The sequence below is a fragment of the Cololabis saira genome, chromosome 10, assembly GCF_033807715.1.
Source record: "Cololabis saira isolate AMF1-May2022 chromosome 10, fColSai1.1, whole genome shotgun sequence".
Classification (NCBI taxonomy): Eukaryota; Metazoa; Chordata; class Actinopteri; order Beloniformes; family Belonidae; genus Cololabis; species Cololabis saira.
The window spans coordinates 30,462,491-30,475,086 of record NC_084596.1 but is presented as its reverse complement, the minus strand read 5'-3'; the positions used below and the strand labels follow the sequence as shown (position 1 = coordinate 30,475,086).

Sequence of the window (12,596 nt, the reverse complement as noted above, 5' to 3'; positions counted from 1 at the left end):
ACTTTAAAATAGGAACGAATAAACCGTGTTAAGTCTTTATTTACAGCTCAGAGTCAAGGGGGTGCTAAGCGCTAAGTATAGTGATGCCAGTTCACAAATGGCATTGTTGGCTGTCATTCAAATATTTGTCACCTAATTATACATACATTTGTTGCTTTAAATAGTTTTATCTGATATACTCAACCAAAATTAAAGGAGCTTGAGGCTCCTTTTAAGAAATGAGACTCTCTAGCGCCACCCTTCACCACGACGGCCGTTGGGGGTACTGCAGCCAACAGTGAAGCCGGCACGGGAGAACGGGGAGAACGCACATGCAGCGTCATGTGACGTCACATCCGTCACATCCGCAGCCCAGCGCAGGAAATTCGGGACCGAATAGCAGCACATTTTGCAGCACACAGCCTGTTCAAGGCAACGGAGAGATACACTAGAGGGCTCATTCTTTTGGGTTTGGAACGCTTCATCTGACATTATTACTAGAAAACTTAAAATGTATACGGATTTTTTTCATAAATCTTGCCACAATCCGGCCTCAAGCTCCTTTAACTTCCATGTACAGTTGACATGAATGAGAAATCTAATTATGGACACCAAAACCATTTTTTGCACAAGACTGTAAATGAGGCTATTTCTGCAACAATGTTTGACATTTCAATATGGAAGAGCTCCTAGTGGTCAGTTGAGGAACTGCATGTTTACTTCTTTCAAAATTGGCTTCAAACTGGAAGTTGTAATGTTGCCATTCTACTTTCCTGTATATCAAATTTAGAAATGTTAACTATTTGGTGAACTATTCTTATTTAAGTAGATCAGAAAAAATTTGTTTTCTGAAATGTATTTCTTAATTTTAAAGGATGTTCTGTGTGAAACATTGTTTTTTTGTTTTAGCTAAAGTGGTTTTGATTTTTCTGTTGCTCTTTGCTTGCAACTCAGGGCTTAATGTATGAAACATAAAAAAATCAAAATCTTGGTGAGATGATTGATAATATGAATGATGATAGATGTGGGTACTCGGAGTTGTGACTCCAAAACAAAAAGGCTTTGACTTCTTTAGCTTCTTACTCAAACCCACTGTGAATTACATAGACAGTTCAGATGACATTTAAAAGTTTTATCTGTGAAAACAAGTTTCCAAAGTAATGCAACTCATTATACAAACCTTAATCCGTATCTGTGTATGGCATTTTTGAGATTATAGCTCTGTCACTTCCACGGTGCTGTGTGTGTGTGTGTGTGTGTGTGTGTGTGTGTGTGTGTGTGTGTGTGTGTGTGTGTGTGTGTGTGTGTGTGTGTGTGTGTGTGTGTGTGTGTGTGTGTGTGTGTGTGTGTGTGTGTGTGTGACTGCTTGATGGTGGGATGCCACTGAGATCGTCTGCATTCACGACCACATCATCATCATCATCCTCATCATCCACCCTCCTCACCAAGAATCAGCTCTTCATCCCTCAAACCTCGCCAGGACCTTCAGTCTTATCTGCACAGGACATTTTCTTTTCAGCCTTAAAGGCCACCACAAAGTTTCACTCTAGTGTCACAATAAATGCACAGAAAGTAGGGGGAAACTTTGACAGTTGCTTTGTAAAGGACAATATTCACATCACGTGATGTCACCCTGCAACCATTATGTTTCCTATTTAACACGAATCAACAGCAACTGACTGTGACACTTAACAAAGAAAAGCTCTGAGATATTAAACTGAAATTTAAACTTGGTTCCCATAGTGTAATGTCCCTGGGAAGAGGTTCAAAGGGCTTGCCATACACCAGCTTCCACCTAGTCCTCTTGGACATCGCAGTTGCAGTTCTGTTGGTTGAGTCACAAAAGAAAAGTCTTAAAGTGTTAGCCAAATGGAGTAAATAAGTAAACCTTATTTGATCATGGATGCAAAAGCCAAGCACTTTATGAATTTGAAAGACAAAGTGATAGATAGTTTATGTAATAATTTGGAGGCACCTAAATCACAGTAGATTTTCAATTATTGAAAAGTAGATCTACTATTATTATTGTGCATAGCCTATATATATATATATATATATATATATATATATATATATATATATATATATATATATATATATATATATATATATATGTATGTATATATATATATATATATATATATATATATATATATATATATATATATATATATATATATATATATATATATATCTCAGTGAATTCCCAATTAATTAAGTGTTTTCACACCATTTTCACATAATTTTTCTTTCAAATAGCCCAGCATTCATTTTATCAGTACATCCGTGGAGTCATCCTTCAATACAAGCTCCCAGTGACTCCCCTTTTCCTTTCAGTGGCTCTATAGATTTTCTCCAAATGATAAATTGGACACAGGGAGCCTCTGAGGTGTGACCTTTTCTCTTAAATAGGCCTAATTATGGTCAAGCTGTTTGGATAAGACTTAATAACATATTGTAGGATGCTGCGTAAATAGTCGATCGGAAAAGTAATAGATTCCAAGTTAAGACCCATAACCCCACAGACACATGCACAGCATACAATAATGAGAATAATAACAATAAAAAATAATGATAAAAAGTTGTTTCTCAAAGCCTTGGAGTTGCATTGCTGTTCGTATGTTGCTAACCTTCTCCTTTTTTTTTTTTTGATTGAATAAACGCACGGATTCCAGCCCATCCATCACACCCGCCCCTCCTCTCACTCTTCAAATCGAGGATGGGTAGCGCTTAATTTCTAGCCCATTCTCTCCTGTGGCACCGTGCTGGACAGAAAGTCGCATAAAGCCGACTATCTCCCCCAGAGAAGACCTTGATATTATCCGAGAAAGATTTTTTTTTGCTCTTTAGTTCGGCGACAAAGTGGAGATGAACCAGTTGGGCGGATTCTGCACGAGGTAAAAGTTGTGGATGGTTACTTTTTACGCATACACATTTAAAGGACTGTCTCCTCCCCACAGGTTGCAGTGCAACAAAGAAAGTGCATTTTTTTTTTCTCTTTTGCAAAAATCCCCACACCCACAAGCAGGCTGGAAGCCCATCCACTCGCCACTAGAACACCGCGAAGCCGCAGAGCGCAGATGATCGCAACTGGTGTCTGTGGCGTCACGCTGGTGCTGGTGCTGGTGGTTCTGATTCCGGTCATGGTGAACTCCGCCGGAACTCCTGCCCGCTACGAGATGCTCGGATCTTGTCAGATGGTGTGCGACTCCCACGGCACCGCGGCCACGGCCACGGCCAAAGCGACCAACCCGATCAAGGACAGCAACAACCGGCTGGCGCAGTCGCTCCCGACTTTCATCCAAGGTCCCCAGGGAGAGCCGGGGCGCGTCGGGAGGATGGGCCCCCGGGGTCCGGTGGGCGAGGCGGGGCCCCCCGGTCCCGCCGGCCCCACCGGGGAGAGGGGCCCCCCCGGGCCCCCGGGGCCACCCGGGCTACCGGGGGCCAACGGTCCCAACGGTGCCATCAGCGCGGCCACGTACAACACCATCCCCAAGATCGCCTTTTACGCGGGGCTGAAAAAGCAGCACGAGGGCTACGAAGTGCTCAAATTTGACGACGTTGTCACAAATCTCGGCAACCACTACGACCCCTCAAGTGGAAAATTCACCTGTTCGATACCAGGGATTTACTTCTTTGTTTACCACGTGCTGATGCGGGGAGGGGACGGAACGAGCATGTGGGCCGACCTCTGCAAAAACAACCAGGTGGGACCATCCATCATATCATTCAAGTGAAATATTTAACTTTTTTTTTTCCTTTAATATTTACCCTTTTTCAAAGGGGACACATACCAATTGAATTTGTGCCATTTCTTGCGTTTTTACGCACGAGATATTGGCTAAATTGCGCGTAAAGAAGCTTCTTTAAACTCGAGAAACAGATAGATTAAAAAAACAACCAGGTGGGACCATCCATCATATCATTCAATTGAAATATTTAACTTTTTTTAGCTTAAATATTTACCCTTTTTCAAAAGGGACACAATTGAATTTGTGCCATTTCTTGCGTTTTTACGCACGAGATATTGGCTAAATTGCGCGTAAAGAAGCTTCTTTAAACTCGAGAAACAGATAGATTTAAAAAAAAAAAAAACTTTTAAGATAATAAGCATGCTGTCGTCTTTCTGATTTCAAAATAAAATTCGCCTCTAACCTTCGGAAACGTGTCACATGTGCCTTGCAGGTGAGAGCCAGCGCCATCGCGCAGGACGCCGACCAGAACTACGACTACGCCAGCAACAGCGTGGTCCTGCACCTGGAGCCCGGGGACGAGATCTACATCAAGCTGGACGGGGGGAAGGCGCACGGGGGCAACAACAACAAGTACAGCACTTTCTCCGGGTTCATGCTGTATGCTGACTGAACCATGGAGGAGGACATGTGATCAGGAGGAGAGAAGACGGGGGAAAAAATAAATCATACGAACACGCTCTGCATATAGCTTGCTTCACTGCTCCAGCTCAGCTCAGTGTCAGCTGGATTATTAGAGACAGAGTCCACTGTTTCTGTTTAAAAGAATCAAGAGAGATGGAGGACGCCACGCAAAAAACTGGACTTTGCAGCAAAGAAGAGCTGACAGTGTAGTTAAAGAATGATTATAATTTGAACAGCAGAGGTGTACCAGGTTGATTAGTGTGGCTGGAGCATCCTAAATGAACTGTTAGGCTTTTAAATTAAGTTTGCTGCTCTCAAACCAACTGTAGCTGCTGTAGGAACTGTGTTTGACATTTAGCCCTCAAATATACATATATAGATGCTTATATTATACCGATATAATCGCTACTCAGATCAAAGTGTTGTTAGTCCAATTGTGAGCTTGATTTTTTTTTCAAATGAAGTGTCATAACTGTTGGATTCTGAGTGAAAATGCATGTTTATTAAAAAAAACAAAACATTTCAACACCACAGCATGTAATGTAAAGGGCCATCCTGATGTTCAAGTTGAAGCACCATCACAGAATTAACTTTGAAAGGCATTTTTCTTGTGCGTGTTTACATGACATCTGGTTTGGGCAACAGAGTAGCCTGGCTCTTAGTCACTATCACCAATCTGGATAGTCGGTGACATCGTTCTGGCATATCTTTCCTCAAGATTGGCAGCGTTCACCCATCAGCCTGCTGATTTTCAAGTTTTTCTCCAAATAAGGACCTCCGTTAAAAAATGTGAAATGTTCTAGGAAACGTCTAGGAAGATGAATCAAAGTTACACAGTCAGGTGTGGCGATCACGCCATTGATCACGTGAAGTCACCCTGTGAAGCCACCTGTTCCCAGATGAGAGGAGGACGCGTCCTTCATCTGGGCCAGCCGGCCTCCCGCAGACGCGCGCAGACGCCCGGTGAGGGGCAACGGGACGGCTCGTCCAACAGAGCCTCAATGTGTCAAGAGCCGAGCAGCATACTGATTACTAACGGGCTCATTATTTCCCCGCCAGAAAACGTGTTTACAGAGATGTCACTAGCAGAAAGAAAGCGGCGATGATGTTTAAATTAAAAAAAGTTAATTACGGAAGCACCATATGTGTGAGCACCACTGGAGAGGATACCTTCAGAGGGCGGGGATATTTAGCTACACTGAATTCACCCCTGTCAAAAAGGGATTTTTTAATTTTTTTTTTCTTTTATAACAGGAGGCACAGAGATTCTGCAAAGCCCCTTTAAATAATCTGCTAAAAAAGAGAATAACACATTATTAAAATGCTCTCAGCTGGGTAAAACAGCTGCCTGCAGGTTTGTTATTGTTATAGACTGCAAGATCACAAAACATGTTGGTTTGTAAAAAAAATCCACATATTTATACACTGTGAGCTTAACTGTCTAAGAGTATAAAATCACGTTAGCAAATAAATCTGGATTGTGATTATAACAAAGATATCAAGGTGTTCAATGTGGGATGTTTACTGGTCATGTGAAGACAAAACTACAGCTCCAACAAACTGCGTCCCTTGTGTCTTCTTTTTTTTTACATTTTTTTTTTTATTTACTTGAAGGTCAGCCAGTGTTTAGGATTGTCAGTGAGGATCTTGTCCACCTGGTGCTGCGATATGCCCCTGATCAGCATCTTCGGCACAATGTTCTTCAGGATGTGAGAGTAGCCGTGACCGCCAAACTTGGTCAGACGGTTCTTGGTGTGGATGTCATGCGCGACCACGATCTTGTCCTCGTAGCCCTCCTTGACCAGGAACGCCAAGCTGGAGAAATGCAGGGAAGCATGAAAAAAAAGAGAAGAGGTTTAACCATGACATACATACCGATGTAAAATCTGCCCTTTTTATGTCCTGAATATCAAAACTGAAGTCAGATATTAGTGTATCCATTAACTCCTCCATATGCAGAAATACAACATTTACCGTGGACTCTAACAAATGCATTAAAATTTATTCAACCTACATCCAGACACAGCATCTCTGCTTTTTACAATAATAAATGCACAAAACAAAAACACAGCTGTCACTCTGAGCAACATCACTCACGCCTTCACTCTCTGGCTGTCACTGGGCATGTCCACTTCCAGGTCGTACGGGTAGTTCAGCATCTCCGTTCCAAACAGATCGTACTCCAGGTAGCTTCCCAACTTTGCAAACTCAAGCAGCTCGCCGTCATCGAATATAGTCCTGCGAGAAAGCAACGGAAAGCTGGCTGATGCAGGTGCCTCGCTAGGAATTTGTTTCGCCTTTTCTTTGTTGTCTCCTTAAAGTATCGAGCAAATCTCGGAACTTCAGTGGGGCGTATCTTGCACTCAAAATGCAGGTAAAAATCCAGAGGAGAAAATCCATCACAGTTTTATGGCATACAGCATTTGATTCTATGTTTTTTTTTGGTCATTTTTTTAGCACCTCCTCAGCCAAAGTTTTGAGAGTTTTCTGGACATGGTATGATACTTATTTTACTTTGAAAATTCCTCTCCAGCTTCCAGCTCGACATTCTTATTTTTTCATAATGATCTTCGCTAAATAAATAAATAAATAAATAAATAAAGGAAGCCTTTCTGTTTATTTTTTAAGAAATCCCTTTGCTTTAACCTCACTTTATCCAGATTTTACAAACCAGTCCAAATTTCCTCCTTTCCTTAAAACAATACTTGTATATGATGACCTTAAAAACTTGATTCTGATATAAACCAAAGACAAAAACAAAGAAGAGACAATAAAAACGAGTTGTTCAGCCCATCTCAGGCTCCTTCCAGTCGAATTGCACTGTGACATAGTATCTGATTTACGGTAGAAAATAAAAACATTTTTGAGTGAGAGACTAAATGACCACACCCTCTGCCCGGCCCAGGTGTGCTACTTTGCAATTTTAAGGAAAGTTATGCAAATCAGAAACAAAATGCGATGACTTATTCCTTTGTTTGTGTTCAATTTCCAAGCTTCAGGAAATTCATCAAGGAGTTCTATGCTGTCTTGGAGACAGACTGACAAAACAATCGCTGAAATCACAACACGTCGTCTCAACAGAGGAATAATCAGCCTCGTCTTCTTGTTACTGAACTGTCCACCCATCCACCCATCCACCCACCCATCCATCCATCCATCCATCCATCCTGAACGAGGCTTCTACATACTAAGGAGCTGCTGCCGGTTCTCAAGTTTTTCTCCCAAGTTAAACATCCTAATAGTGGAGCCAATACTCTATGCTGTATTTATTAAATGACGAGCCTGAATATATTGTTGCCAAAAAGCTAAAATTAAAAAAGGACTGTCTGTGTTCAAATATTTCTGAGCCAAACTATAGCTTAGAATTGTCTCTAAATATCCTACTTGTGTGATTAAACACAAAGAGTCATCATTCCTCCAGTCGCTCCAGAGTATATCTACGTTTCAGCTGACATGGATGAATAATAACTTATTTTTTAGAAAAGAAAGAAGGATTTATTAGACAGGAAATGTGTTAAAGAAGATTTAAAGACTTCCTACCTATCCAGGTGAGACATGACAGTTTTGCTGATGTCGCCACCGGCCTCCTGGAGAATGCGGATGACTTCTGCTGGAGCGGCAGGATTCCTACCGGGGTGGATGATAACCGGGCAGCCCAGCTGGGTCTGTGCGTGGGCTGTGGCCCTCAGCACCTTCGTCTCGCTCTCTGTGATGGGCCAGCCGGTGCCGATCTCGCCGATTACGCCACAGCGGATGTCTGTGCCGTCAGCGCCATGAAGCACCTCACTGACGATGATATCTGTGAGCTGTCAAGAGTGGAAAAGTTAAAAAAGTACGTAATCTTTATTAAAAGGGAGCAGCTGACATTTTTTGATTTATCCTTTCCCTTTAAAAACCTTCATGAAGATGAACTGAGCACAACATCTGAATGATGATTGGTTTGATGCAATATAAAAAAAAGGCATTATACTGAGGAATATCTTGCACATCAACACAACAACTGCTGAAAAAATATCCAGCTGTCTTTTGAATGACAGCATGACAGATTTATGCCGTAAATTATTCCAAACGTATAACTAAGTCATGCACAAGTTGCCTATATTGGAAGAGTTTACATCATTAAATTGTGAGTAAAACTGTGTGATAACAGTGGATGTGCTGCACACTTGACGACAGACTGAGCCACACCTTCTCCACACTCATTTTCTTGGTGGCCTCCGTGTGAGTACAGTCCACATAGTAGCCTGCTCCCGCAACGATGTGGACCCCGGTGTCCTTGGCCATCTTTCGGAGGGTTGGCAGGTCCCGATCAAGGCCCGTCGTGGTGTTCTCCACGATGGTGCCCCCTCCATTCTTCTTGTAGGCCAGCAGCTCATCCCGGACAGCGTTGGTCTCCTGCTGCAGGAGCAGGTTTTCGTGGCAGCCGTAGGGGTTTTGCCTGAGCCAGTGCATGTGCTGCATCTGGAAGGGTTTCTCTGCTACCGCCTCATCCCCACGTGGAGGGGGGAAGTAGCAGCACTCGAAGGTCATGGTCAGATGCTCGTGGGTCATGGTGATTCCCAGCTGGTTTGGATCCACCGGACCCAGGACCGTTTGGACCTTTCCACTTAAAGCTGACATGATAAACAGAGTCCAGGGTTTCCCACAACCTGAGAGGACACAAAGTGTTATTGAGGAAGGATACAACTGAATGAAAGAAGAAGAAAAGTCCAGGGATAGTTTTTTTGTAAGTCTAACAAATAAGGAGGGCATGTGTGTGTGTGTGTGTGTGTGTGTGTGTGTGTGTGTGTGTGTGTGTGTGTGTGTGTGTGTGTGTGTGTGTGTGTGTGTGTGTGTGTGTGTGTGTGTGTGTGTGTGTGTAAGAAAACTGTCATGCATGCAGCACAAGGACCTTTGAACTGCTGAGTGCAAATACCGAGCCTTGTTTCAAAAAGACAAACAATGTATTTTCATGACTTCCTAGCTTCATGCAGAACTTTTTATTTTATTTTCTTTTTTTTTTCTAGCACAAGTGGGTCACTAACTATCTGCAACCTGGTAATTACTGGTCATTGTTGTAGTTATAACGACCGCGGTGTTATAAGGGAGCTTAAGGACAACGTCAAATTCACACGAGAACAACGCGCAACATGCTCATGGCTGCAGCACAGATTAAAGACAATGTTAAAGTTCTATCAAAATTAACTGAACAACGTAAAACTATTAAAAAAACATACTTCTTCTAACCTTATTTGTGCTCAACGAGGCGCTCCAACCAGGCGCAGCTGATCCTGCAGATCAACACGGCGTGTCACAGCTAAGTATCGCGAGATTTCACGAGACTATAATTCTGACAGCAAACTTTTTTTTTGTCATCAGTTTAGAACAATAACCGCAGATTTACTATTTGTTTGTTCACAATAACACCAAAGTATGCACGTTTTTGACTATTAAGCGCCGTTTGGACAGCTAATCAGTCTCCTAAATAAATAATGAATATAAACGTTAACCAACAATTTAGAAACAGGAACCTAGAAAAAGGTTGAACATTTCTTTTCGACGAGATGGGCAAATTAAACCTTTAAAAAAATGTAAATACTAAATGTAAACTGACTGAAAAGTGCTGATTTTGAATGAAGTCAGATGCAAGGATTTATAATTTATCTACAACTCACTGAATCCACAATTGTAAATAATAATCAAGTCACGTGTTCTACTGATGTGGAAAGAGTGAAAAGCTTACATAGGCCTATTTAAAAAAATTTAAAATAAATAAAGATATTGTTGTACAGTGTTTACATAGAACAGAAAGAAATGAGTGATGATGTTTTTTTCTTTTTTTGTGGGGTTTATTTAAAAAACAAGTTATTCATGGAAGCAGAATATGTGTCAGAACCACAGGAGAAAATACCTTCAGAGGGTGAGGATATTGTTGCACTGTTTTCACTCTTCTGCAGACACACTTAAAGTGTGTTTTGATAAGAATAGGCAAATTGATCTGCAACGTCCCTTTAAATAACTGGCTAAGAAAGAGAATAAATCATATTTACAAATGGAAATTAAAGCTTTAGTGAACAATAGCCTCTAATAAATGCTTTCAGCTGGATGAAATAACAGCCTGCAGGTATTTTTGAGATAATATTACAAAACATATTGGTTTGTTGAGGAAATTAAAAATACCAAAATTATATATGTTATATATTTATATTTTTACACCATGAACTCAATCGTCTAAAGGTCACCTGTAAAATATATTTACCTGAGACTAGTCCCAGCAGATTCCTGTGACCCTGAATAGGAAAAAGCAGGTATAGATAATGGATGGATGAGGTGATGGATATGTGGGAGTCCAAAATCATATTAGTAAACAAGTATGGATTATTGCAATTATTGCAATTATTGCAAAGATCTCAAGGTGTTCACTGTGGGAAGTTTAGAGGTCATGTGAAGATAAAACTACAGCTCCAAAAAATGGTCTCCTTTGGATCTCCATTTTTAGTTTACTTGAAGGCTAGCCAGCGTTTAGCAGCATTAGTGAGGGTTTTGTCCACCTGGTATTGTGATATGCCCCTGATCAACATCTTCAGCACAATGTTCTTCAAGATGTGAGAGTCGGGACCGCATAATTTGATCAAACGGTTCTTGGTGTGGATGTCATGTGCAACCACGATCTTGTCCTCATAGCCCTCCTTGACCAGGAACGCCAAGCCGGAGAAATACGGCTAATAAACAGCTAGTAAAGAGAGAAAGAATTATTCGACAGAAGAAGCATTTTCAGGAATTGCCAAATACTTTTCAGGGAACTCTTATTATTCATGTGACTCCCATGGATAGGAAGAACTCCCCATGTATACTCCTCCACCGTGGAGGAGTATACATGTCCACCTGGATTGGAAATGCAACACTGATGCTGTTTATAAGAAAGGACAGACTTTGCTTCTCAGGGAAGCTTAATTCATTCAGTGTTTCAAGAAAGATGTTACATATTTTCTATAAGTCTGTCTTGGACAGTTCAATATCATCTGGATTAAACTAGTGGGGTAGCAGCATCGGAGCCAGTGATTTAAAAAAAAACTGAACAAAATGATAAAGAAGACTGGCTCTGTTCTGGATGAAGATGCTGCTTAAAATGAAAAACACAAGCAACACGGAGCCTCCTCTTCACAAGGTAATGATTCAACAACAGTCATAGGCTTCTTCAGATCCACTTCAGCACAGACACAGATCCTTACAGCCCACATCTAAAACCATCTACAACGACTTTTAAAAAGTGCAACTCGGATAAGAAAAGTTGCTGCAACATCATATTTTCCATCTGGAATTAATAAAGTATTACTGAACTGAAATGGGCTAAGGGAATAAAGCAGTCCAGGGGTTGCTTCTGTAGTTCTGTGCAACATAGGAGGACAAGGAGGAGGAGGAGGAAGAGGAGGAGGAGCAGGAGGAGGGTGTGTGAAAAAAATAAAAAACAAAACAAAAAAAGTAGTAGTCTAACTAGCAGTAGAGTTTACAGTCCACTCTAAGAAGGACCTTTGAACAGCCAAGTGCAAATCCTGATCCTTATCTGAAAAAAACAATCTCTAGAAGTATCTCTTTTTTATTTACTTTTTTGCTTCTTTGTAACTTTATTTCTACAGGCAACACTATTTGACTAAAAGTAAGTAAGTAACTATCTGCAGCCTGGCAATCATCCACTGAGCTAAAGGAAAACCTGACAAAAATAAATTACGTAACATAAGCTACACAAAGAAAAAAAAAAGACCTCTGACCTTATTTGTGCTCAATGCAGCCCACTTCTTTCCTCCAACCAGACCCAGTCCATCCAGGGGATCAACAATCAACAGCTAACTAATGCAATATTTCACAAGACTATAATTCTGACTGAACTATTTTGGTCATCAGTTTTGTAGAAATATAGCTGCAATTTTATAATTTGCCTGGTCACGTTCAAATTACAGTACAAATTGTGACTTTGGAGGTGTTTTACTGATGATGGAAGAGATTACGTAAGATAGAACATATTTAAAATACATATTCAACTACAGTTGAGCCACAGTCAACAAACTGCCAAAAGGAGTCATACTAGGAAGATGAATTGAATAATTAAATCCCAAGTGATTTTCATAAATGTCTTCACATACCCGTGATAAAACTGGGGGAGATATGAGGATGATGCAGTCTTCAGAAGACAGACTGTGACTCTTTCTGTTTGCTCTTCTCTCAGCAGATGGTCTCCACAGCAGCATTTGGTCTGCTGTTGCA

General features: G+C 41.1%; 2 protein-coding genes across 2 annotated transcripts; one reads left to right on the top strand and one right to left on the bottom strand.

The window, feature by feature from the left end:
* Positions 1 to 2,757: 2,757 nt before the first annotated feature.
* c1ql3b (complement component 1, q subcomponent-like 3b) lies at positions 2,758 to 5,764 on the top strand. Its single transcript, XM_061732512.1, has 2 exons — positions 2,758 to 3,686; positions 4,165 to 5,764. Exons 1-2 carry the CDS (start codon positions 3,060 to 3,062, stop codon positions 4,342 to 4,344), a joined length of 807 nt encoding a protein of 268 aa, XP_061588496.1. The 5' UTR covers positions 2,758 to 3,059; the 3' UTR covers positions 4,345 to 5,764.
* Positions 4,836 to 9,664, bottom strand: pter (phosphotriesterase related). The gene is made up of 5 exons (XM_061732511.1): positions 9,582 to 9,664; positions 8,544 to 9,004; positions 7,896 to 8,161; positions 6,453 to 6,593; positions 4,836 to 6,170 (listed from the first exon to the last, which is right to left on the bottom strand). Exons 2-5 carry the CDS (start codon positions 8,973 to 8,975, stop codon positions 5,960 to 5,962), a joined length of 1,050 nt encoding a protein of 349 aa, XP_061588495.1. The 5' UTR covers positions 8,976 to 9,004; positions 9,582 to 9,664; the 3' UTR covers positions 4,836 to 5,959.
* Between the last annotated feature and the right edge of the window lie 2,932 nt (positions 9,665 to 12,596).